At 51.5% G+C, this 10,470-nt stretch overlaps 1 protein-coding gene across 1 annotated transcript in view; it reads right to left on the bottom strand.

Annotated features, from left to right (window-relative positions):
- SODALDRAFT_279841 (potassium/sodium efflux P-type ATPase) overlaps window positions 1-2,580 on the bottom strand; it is a gene marked incomplete at both ends in the record, with an annotated part of 3,460 nt that extends 880 nt beyond the window's left edge. Inside the window, one exon of the mRNA XM_028608194.1 lies at window positions 19-2,580. Coding sequence (XP_028464897.1) covers window positions 19-2,580 — 2,562 coding nt within the window. The remainder of the gene's footprint in view (window positions 1-18) is intronic.
- Between the last annotated feature and the right edge of the window lie 7,890 nt (window positions 2,581-10,470).

Genomic DNA, 10,470 nt, shown 5'->3' with positions numbered 1-10,470 from the left:
AAAAAAAAAAAGAACTACCTTCTGAATGTTATCAAACAGGCGTCGACCCTGCTGGATAGCCGTGACAATAGAGGCAAAGTTATCATCGGTGAGGACCATATCGGCAGCCTCCTTGGCCACGTCACTCCCCCTCTTGCCCATCGCGATACCCACGTCAGCCTGCTTCAGCGCAGGCGAATCGTTGACGCCATCGCCCGTCATGATACAGAAGGCCTTGCGACGGTGCATGGCCTCAAGCATGCGAACCTTGGTCAGGGGGCTGCACCGGGCGAGTACAAGGGGCAGGCTCTCCAGCCGGTCAATCTCGGCGTCCGACATGGCGTCGAAGCGACCCGCCGGCATGACGGCCCAGTCGCCCTCGCCGCCCTGCAGAATGCCGACCTCGTGGGCAATGGCCGTGGCCGTCTTGATGTGGTCGCCCGTGGCCATGTGCACGGAGATGCCGGCCGTCTTGCACCTCTTGACGGCGCCCAGCGTCTCGACGCGCGGCGGGTCGTAGAGGCCGGCGAGGCCCAGGAACCGCAGCTTGGTCTCGGCCGCGTTCCTCTCGCCGGCGTCCTCGTCGTCGTGCAGCACCCTGCGGCCGACGCAGAGGACGCGGAGACCCTCGGAGGCCAGCTCGTCGGCCTTGGCGGCGATGCGGGCCTTGACGTCCTCGGGCGCGGCCAGACGCGCGAGCATGACCTCGACGGCGCCCTTGGTGTACACGTGGCGCGTGCCGTCGAGGTGCTGGTAGACGACAGACATGATCTTGATGGACGAGTCGAAAGGGAATTCGTACAGCATCTTGACGCCCTCGCTCTGGACGATATCGGCCTTGCCCTGGCCGAAGCGCATGGCGAAGACGTGCAGGGCGATCTCGGTCGGCTCGCCGATGGCGGTCCAGTTGGCGACGGGGAGGGTCTGGACGGTGGTGACCGACTCGGTGTCGGCGGTGTCGGCGGCGTCGGCGGCGGACTTGCCGTGAGACACGGTAGAGTTGTTGCAGAGCGCGATGGCCTGGAGGAAAGGGTGGAGCGAGGCGGGCCGGATCAGCATGTGCGACTTTTTGACAACCGGCGTCGAGGATACCGAGGAGCTGCTGTCGACGCCCGGCCACGAGATGGTGCCGCTCGAGGGATCATAAGGGTCGGTGCACCCCTCGACGACGGCGCCCGACTCGTCGGCCAGGTAGATCTTGCGGGTGATCATGCGGCCCTGGGTCAAGGTGCCGGTCTTGTCGGAACAGATGTTGGTGACACCGCCGACGGCCTCGAGAGAAGCCAGCTTGCGGACGACGACGTTACCCTTGGCCATGGCCTTGGTGCCGACAGCCATGGTGATGGTCAGGACGGCAATGAGGGACTCGGGGATGACGGCGACACCGACGCAGATGCCGTAGATGAGGACCTGCGAGTCGATCTGCCAACGGCTGGCGGAGAAGACGACGATGGCCAGCAGGATGGCGAGGCCGAACAGCAGCAGGGCGAACTTGCTCAGCTTGACCTGCAGCGGGGTGCCGACGAGACCGAGGACGTTCTTCATGCCGTCGCGGAAGCCATACCACATGCGGGCCGGCAGGGAGGCGCCCTCCACCTTCTTACGGGTGGTGCGCAACATGGCGGCGATCTTGCCGACCTCGGTTCCGGAACCGACGGCGGCGACGACGCCGCGGCCACGGCCACGGGTGACCGTGGTGGCCGAGTAGACCATGTTGAGGCGGTCGCCCAGCGGCAGGTCCGGCTCGTCGAAGACGTCCTCCGGGTGCTTGCTGATGGGGAGGGACTCGCCGGTCAGCAGAGCCTCGTCGGTGGACAGGTTAATCCCATCGAGGAGGCGCAGATCGGCGGGGACGACGTCACCGACGGAGATGAGGACGATGTCGCCCTGGACGAGGGACTCGGCCCGGACGGTATCGACGTGGCCGTTACGGAGAACCTTACAGGTCGGGGCGGACAGGGCGTAGAGCGACTGGATGGTCTGCTCCGCACGGTAGTCCTGGACGAAGCCCACGATGATGTTGAGAAGGATGACGGCGGTGACGACGCCTCCTTCGATGTAATCCTGGATGGCGAAGGACAGGATCGCTACGATGACGAGAACGAGGGTCAAACTGTTGGAGACCTGTCTTAAGAGTATCTCCCAAACGGATAGGCCCTTGGCTCCCTCGATGCGGTTGGGGCCATCGCGGGCCAGACGTGCGGCGGCCTCGCTGTTGGAGAGACCGCTCTGGAGGTCTGTCTGCCAGATGGAGCGGAGGCCGTCGACGGGGACGCAGTGGGCGGGACGGAGATCATGGCGAGAACCGGAATAGTCTATGATGGGGTTGCTCTTTTCCTTTTCCCCTTCCTTGAGACGGTTGACGAGGCGATGATGATGCTCTTGCTCTTGCTCTTGCTCTTGCTGGAGGGAGGTTGTGGCGGTAGTGCTGGCACTGTTACTGCTGGTGGTGGCGGCAGTGGGTGTGGCAGTGATGGTAGTAGGGTTCTGGTTTGGCTTCACGTCTGTGAAGCCACCTATACTTGGGGGTTCGTCCTGCTCGGCGTTGGGCTCCGCAGAATCGTAGCTGTGACCATTCCTAGAGGCGTCGGTTTCTCCCATCGGATATTGATGGCAAGTCGAGAGTGAGCGCGCGCGACAGATGGAAGATTTGGCGCCTGACCGGAAACAAAACGACGGCAGTTCAACACAGCTGGGCAGTGGAACGAGAAGCGCCTTGACGGAAGAGCAATCTCGGCTGCAAAAAGGAATGAAGTGGTGGTGGTTGTGGGGGGAGGTTCTCTCCTTCTTTTTTTCTTCTTTTTTTTTTCTTTTTTTCTTTTTATTCTTTTCTGTGTCTTGTTCCCGTGAAAGGGGTATAGGAAGAGGATGGTATAAAAGAGGAAATAAGAAAGAGAGAAGATAGTTGAGAAAAGAAGAAGATAATGGAGATGTAGGAGAAGCCCTCTTTAAGCTTTGCACCCGCCAGGAACCGTTGTCCAGTGGCTGTCCGTGTTCTGGTGTCTGCGGGGGAATAGAATGCTTCGATGGCTGGACCGGCCGCCTTGGCTTGACTGTGCGGTTGTGTATGAAATAATATTACTGTACCGGTCGGTAGGTTGTAGAGAGAGGGAGAGGCAGAGGTGTTGGGTGAGGACACGGAGAGAAGAGGTTCGGTCCTAGACCGAGCTCGGTAGAAGTGAGAAAAGTGGTGGGGAAAAGAGGAAGGTCAGCTGTTAAAAGAGGACACTGTAAGAGGCGCACTGTGCAATGACAAGGGAAGACCTGGGAAGACATAGTAGGGAAGTGGAGACGAATCGGCGGCGAGACCAGGATTTGGGTCCTAAGAAGTTACTCCTAAGGTAGAAAGGAATGTGTAATACATACTGTCTATTATACTGTGTACTACGTACCTTTCCCTTACCTGAGGGGGTTGGTCGCAGGGTGGGAAGGCGTCCAGAGCATCGTAGTTGCCCTAAATCCGCTGAAGCCTAGGTATGCTGGAACAGCCCGCTTAGGTTTCCCAGTTTAGCGACTACCTAAGAAAGTGACAAGCCCCGCATATCGTTACTCATCCCCAGCCCAGCTACTTAGAGTCAGGTCCATTAATAGGTACATACTAGGGATGCTGCTTGGCCGAATGACGCAATTGACCAGACAGGGGCATGTTAGCAGAACCCAATGATTGGACCCCGACGTGTACAAAGTACATGCACTGTACGTAGCTTGGATTTCGTACAGTGATGCTCATGTCATTCTCCTGGTGTTCTCTTAAGAAAGACAAGTAATCGGCGAGAAGAAGGAGAATAAGAATAAATGGATATCCGACACTTATACCCAAGTCACAAGGCGAGTGCCATCTTATGTATAGCCATATTTTTCTTTTCTTTCCTTATTTTTCAAACAAAAAAAGAAAGAAAGAAAAAGGGAAGAAAAAACAAAACGTACTTTAGGTACAATACCAAGGTCAGGCCAGTTCTCCGTCGGTCAACTTCCGAAGTGTACCTTCGGTCCTGAACAGATCGGAGTGGGGACATATGTGGGTACCGCGACAGCTACATGGGCTCGGTCCCGGTACGTGTACTACGAAGTACAAGGCAACTAGCGGGCTACTGCCATGGACCGTCGCGTCAAGCGAGGAGGCTTGTTCAAACACAACCCCAGATTCGTCACACAGTGTACTGACCGAAGTACACAAGAAAGAAGAGATGCGAAAAAGGTCAACTCTACACTATATACACGTACAAGCCGGGGGCCTTGGCAGCAAGCGGTATGAGACAATGTTGAAAGGCAGACGGAATAATGAATCAACACCGTACGCCGTACTTCGTGCCTCTACGAAGTAGTGGTACATCAAAATCCTTCTTACAACTCACGTGGGGGGACCTACGTTTTACGCGTAAACGCCCTAAACCACTCAAAAACTATATCAATCGATAGCTCTTTTCAAGCTCTATACGCCTATTTATAGCCCTGTATCGCGCAGGTGCTAATTTAGGCGTATTATAAGTGCGAAAATGCCTGGAAATAGGCTTACGGCTCCCCCGCGTGCGGGGGAAAAGTCTGACGTGGCCCGTGCGCCCATGCTGACAAAGCAGCAGGCCCAGCCGCGCAGAGCCGCACCCCCGATCTCCACCCAACCACAACGCCACAAACAACAACCCACTAGCTATAACGCTAGCCATAAGAACGCCCCTAACGCCCCTAACGCCCCTAACGGCCCTAACGCCCCCCCCTAAGGCCCCTATAATTATAGAGGGCCTAGGGGAGGTGGATATAGATAATACCTCTAATACAGAGGATTTAACCCTCGCTACGCCTCTAAATTCGAAAAGGCACCTTAGCTCCTTTACGGCTACTCCTAGACGCTTTTCTAGGACCCGAATCGAATCCCCCTCGGACTCGGAAGCCGAAAGCGCTTTCGAAACGCCCTCTAGGGCCCCCCCTACCTCTAGGGACTCCCCTGCTAAAAAACCGAGCCTCTTAGGCTCTAAATAGGCTAAAAGGGCCCCGGGAATAGCTAAAGCCCCTAGAGAAACCTCGGCCGAGTCCTAGAAGTCGACTAGATCGGCTAGTAAGGCTTAAGCTAAGGAACTACTCTAATAGGCTCTTCAGCTACTTTAACAGGCCTATACCCGTAACACTGCTCCTTAGATTAAGGCCCTATCCGTAGGGCTTAAATCTACTATCGACGGCGTTCTAGAAGCCCCTTAGCCTCCTATACTCAAATAGAAGGTCGACGAACTAACCTAGGCAGTTTATAGGCTTATAGAAGAGCCTAAACCCCTTTATAGCGAGGCTATAAAGGGAAAAAAAGGCCCTATAGCACCCCAGGCCCCTTTTCAGGGGCTTTAGCACCCTTAGCCCCCACCCCGATATCTATACCCCTAGCACCCCTCCTAATAGACCCTAAAAAGGTCCCTAAGGTTATTTTATAACTAACGGCAGGGACAGCGATCCCTAGGGATAACTTCGACCCCCTCGCGCTTCGGAATAAGCTTAATAAGGCCCTAAAATTCCCTGTAGTTACGGCTATTAGCCGATCGACTAACGGGAACTTTATTCTAACCCCGGGGCCGAAATACAGCGTTTAATAGCTCCTAGACTCGCAGAATCAGTGGTTTAAAGAGCTAAACCTCCCCCTCTAGTCCCCCCAGCCTATAGACGACTAGTTTAAGCTTATTATTAAACAGGTGCCTTCTAAAGCCTCTAGGGGTAGCGATACCCCTCTACCCGACCCCTCCAAGCCACCGTAAAAGGCCTTAACCGAAGCCTATAACAGGGCCTAGGTCTACAGGACCTAGCCACTAAAATCGGCACCTTTAACCCTATTAGGGTAATAGAGAAGCCTCGGTGGCTAGGGGCTCTAAACGCGTTCTATGGCATAGTGGTTATTTCTATGCCCTCTACTAAAGAATAGAAGTACTGCCTAAAACAGGGGCTCTATATAGCCGGCCAGTGGCTAAAGGTCTATAAATATAGGTCTATAACCCCTAGAACCCAGTGCTCTAACTGCTGGAAATTCGGGTATACCCGAGAGACCTATAAAGGCCTAGTTTCCTGCCCTATCTATGCCGTTAAAGGCTATGGGGAGGAATACCACTACTGTAACGAGTGTGAAGAATATGGAGACTGCGAGTATAAGACCTATAAGTGCTGTAACTACGAGGGAGATCACCCCCCCTTTAGCAGGGACTACGAGGTCTTTCGAGCTATAAAACCCTAATTTCTATAAATAAAGGGCCTTATAGCTCGAAAGATATCCGGTTTATTCAACATAATATCGATAAACAGGCCCCGGCGTAAGAGGCTATCCTGGAACAGGCTTTAGAGGCTTCGGCTAATATAGTCCTTATTTAGGAACCAGCCTGCGTCTTAACGCTATAAAGGTGGTTTATTCGGAACCACCCCGCGTTCTATACTGTCACACCTATATCCTAAAACACCCAGTTTTTCCCTATTAAGCCTAGAGTCCTTACTTATATCAGAAAGGGCTCGAATATTGATTTTTCACACCGCGACGACCTTCTAGACGATATAGACGTGCAGAGTATAGAGGTTTATTATCCACAGACCTTTTGTATTCTACACGTCTATAATCAGATAGAACAGGACCCCGAAACAACAGGCCGAGGGCAGCCCCCTAGCCCTACCCCTTCTACCCTTTCCACTTCCACCTCTTCTTCCTTCCCCTCCTTTTTAGGCCCTAGAAGCCGGCCCTGGACCGAGGATCGAGTGCTTTAGAACCTATAGGTCCCTAAGCCTACCCTTATTATAGGGGACTTTAATAGAAACCACTAGCAGTGGAACGGAGCTGCTACTAACCAGGCTTCTATTAGGGCCTAGGCTCTAGTAGACTGGTTAGATAGCCTCGGAGCTACTTATTTAGTGGATTCTAAAGAGGTTAACCTAAACGGGGGGACCTTTTTTAGGTCTAATCTTCGTTAAGAGTCGGTTATAGACGTAGCCTTTTATACGCCCGGCTTCGATTATCTCCGCTTCGATAAGTGGGAGTATATCGAGAACACCACCTCCTTACACCGCGCTATCCTCCTTTTAGCTACTATTTTAGGCCCAGAAGGTCCTATAAATAGGTCTCTCCCGCCGGCTTATAATTATAAGCTAGCGGATTAGAACTTATTTTCTAGTACCCTAAAAAGCCTAGAACCTAGCCTTAACCGGGACCTCTAACAGGCTATTAACGCCTCGGACTAGAACTCTTTAGGTCGCTGCCTCTCGGATACTATTACCCTAGCGCTTCAGGCTATAGTGCCTAAGCTAAGGGTAGTAGAGCGCTCGAAACCGTGGTGGACTAAAGAGCTAAAAGCCCTGCGAAAATCAGCTAACAGGGCTTTTAGGGTATTTAGAAAGACGTCTAAAAAGGGGGCCTCGGTTTCCAAGCTAGCGTCTTTAGAAACCTCCTGGAAAGAAGCTCGGAACGCCTACTACAGGGCAGTAAAAACAGCAAAAAAACAACCACTAGGAGGCCTGCCTAGCCCACGCCGAAGGCCCCGAAATTTTTAAGGCCTATAACTATACAAAGAGCGGCCTTAACGCGAAAATCCCTCCGATTCAAACGCCTATAAAACAGAAAGCCTACGCCTTCAAAGATAAATACAATGCCCTACTTTAGACCCTTTTTCCTATACCCCCCGCCACCGACGCCCCCGAAGCACCTGTATTTACAGGCCCTTCGGGGGACCTAGGCCCCTCTTACCCTTCTAACGGCCCCTAAAGCCTGACTAGATCACGCAGTAAGGGCCTTAGAAGACCGTAGGAGTGGCCTAGCCTTTAGGCTACCAAACTATAACACGCTATCTTCGGTGCTACTAAGGGGAAAGCCCTAGGGCCTAATAGGATTAGTCTAAAGCCGATCCAGCAGGCCTATAAGGTTATCCCCGGGTCCTTTTTATAAGCCTATACAGCATTATTTATAGTAGGATACTATCCTACCTACTAGAAAGAAGCCCTAGGGGTCGTTTTACCGAAGCCGGGAAAAAAGGACTATTTAAATCCTAAGTCTTATAGGATTATAGCCCTTCTAAACTGCCTAGGTAAAGTCCTCGAAAGGGTTATAGCTGCTAGGCTTAGCTTTATAGCTAATACCCGCGACGACCTTCTACACCCTAGTTAAATAGGGGGAAGAAAACAATGCTCTACTATCGATACAGCTCTTCTCCTCCTCCATTATATCGAAAAATAGCGTAAATCACGCCAAAATCCTGTGATTTCCACGCTATTTTAAGATATTAAAGGAGCTTTCGATCACGTCGCCCGTCCCCAGCTACTCAGGTCCCTTTAGAAACTCTAACTACCCTCGAACCTAGTTAAATAGGTAGCCTCTTTTACAGAAAACAGGCGAATCTAACTAGCCTTCGAGGGGCAGGTCTAGCAGCCTACCCCCTTAAATATAGGGGTTCCATAAGGCTCCCCGGTTTCCCCTATCCTTTTCCTAATTTATATTAGGAAGGTTATAGCGGGGCCGGGTTTTTAAGGCCTTTAGCTATCCTATATCGACGATTTCCAGCTATCTACAGTATCTACGTCGACTAGGAAAAACTGTAAAACCCTAGAAAAAGCCGTAACCTCCCTCTTCGACGCAGTAAAAGTCAACTAAGTCCTTTTTAACCCTGAAAAAACAGAGCTTATTCACTTCTATCGAAGACGCTCTAAAGAAGATACTCTAGTCACTATAAGGGGGCACCAAGTTAAGCCTACGCTGGGTGCTATTAGGTGGCTAGGGGTCTGGTTTAATCCTAAGCTATCCTTTAAACCCCACGTCGAAAAACGCCTAAACTTAGCTTCGGGGGCCCTAAACAGATTATACAGGCCAGCTAGCTCGTAGAGGGGCCTTTCTTTTAAGGCTTTACGGCAGCTATATATAGCCAGTATAGCTTCCCTAGCTGATTTTGGCTCGTAGCTCTGGTGGGACCCTAAATCACCGAAAAAACACCTCGTAGACCGCCTAGAACGCCTATAATACGGCGCTTTAGTTAGGGCCCTAGGTGCTTTTAGGGGGGCCCCTTTACGGCCTTTAGAACTCGAAGCAGCAGTACCCCCAGCGGCGGTTCGGTTAACTAGGTCTAATAGGCTTTATGTCTTTAGGACTCTAAAATTTCTACCGAACCACCCTATTAAGCGCTAGCTCCTAGGAGACGGAAACCACCTTACCCTTCTTTAGAACCTATAGCCTACTATATAGTTATACAGGCTAGGCCTTAAAACAGCGGCTTTAATAGATTAGTCTTAGGATATCGAGGGTCCCTCGGCTAGGTAGGAGGCCCCCTAGGCCTCGGAACCTATAGCGGACTTAAGACCCTTTTTCCCACTTATAGACCGGTCTAAAGCAGGCATAGACCCTAGCCTAGATACCCTCGATCAGAAAATAGCCCACCTCGAAGCCCTTACTGAAATATAATAAGGCCTAGGGAAATAGGCCGCTATCTTCTATACCGACGGCTCCCTAGGCTATTATACTAGGCCCCCTAAAGGACCCTCGTAGGCTATAGCCGCTATGATATAGTGGACTAATACCGGAAGGCCCTATAGGGCTATAGGCTTTAACCTAGGGGCCGCTGCCGAAGTCGCGGACGCTGAATTATACGCTATTCTCTAGGCCCTTTACGCTGCCCTAGAGCAGGTGCCGAGGCCCCTAAAGTGCTATATCTTTAGTGATTCCCAGGCGGCTATTCAAAAGCTTCAGCGCACCTTATAGTGGGCTATAGAAGCTAAAGACCTTATTTCACGCCTTAAACTACTAGGCACGTCGGTTTCTGTGTGGTGGTGCCCCTCACACGTGGGGATAGAAGGGAACGAACTAGCGGATAAGGTAGCTAAAGGGGCGTTAAACCCCGAAAAAGCTACTAAATCCGTTAGCTTAGTTACCCTTAGCTACCTAAAACGCCGGGTAAATAAAGCCCTTATTCAAGACTGGAAAACTCTATAGAATCACGAAGAGGAGGAGGAGAAAAAAGGTAAATCGGTTCGATTAGGCCGCCTATATCGGCGACTAGTCCGCGATAACCTCCGTTTCTCCCAAAAACCACCACCGATATAAGGCCCTAGGTGGGTAAAATCGGCTTTTATGCAGTTAAAAACCGGCTTCGGATACCTAAAAACCCACTAAAAAGGACCTAAAACTACGCTAACGACCGCTATTCCTATCCCGGCTCCCCTGTACAGGATACAGCACACCTTATTCTCTTATACCCTTTTTATAAAGAAGAACGAAAAGCCGTGCGGGAAGCCCTAGCAGGCCTACCGCTATCTCTACTGCTATTATTTAGTACTAAAAAAGGAATACAGGCCTTACAGGCCTACCTTTTAGCTACTAAAATAGCCTCGGCAGAGTAGTATAGGGTGTAAACCACGATTCCTGCGGTCTAGTTATATTACTTTGGTTTTTTTATCTATTAGGTTTTATTAGGCAGATTATTACAGAGGATTTCCTTTATATAGTACGCTCTATTTTACTGTACCTAGCTTCTTATAGCCTTTAGCCCTTAGGGCGAT

Source organism: Sodiomyces alkalinus, assembly GCF_003711515.1.
Source record: "Sodiomyces alkalinus F11 unplaced genomic scaffold SODALscaffold_7, whole genome shotgun sequence".
NCBI classification, from domain to species: Eukaryota; Fungi; Ascomycota; class Sordariomycetes; order Glomerellales; family Plectosphaerellaceae; genus Sodiomyces; species Sodiomyces alkalinus.
This window is presented reverse-complemented; position numbering and strand designations above follow the sequence as displayed.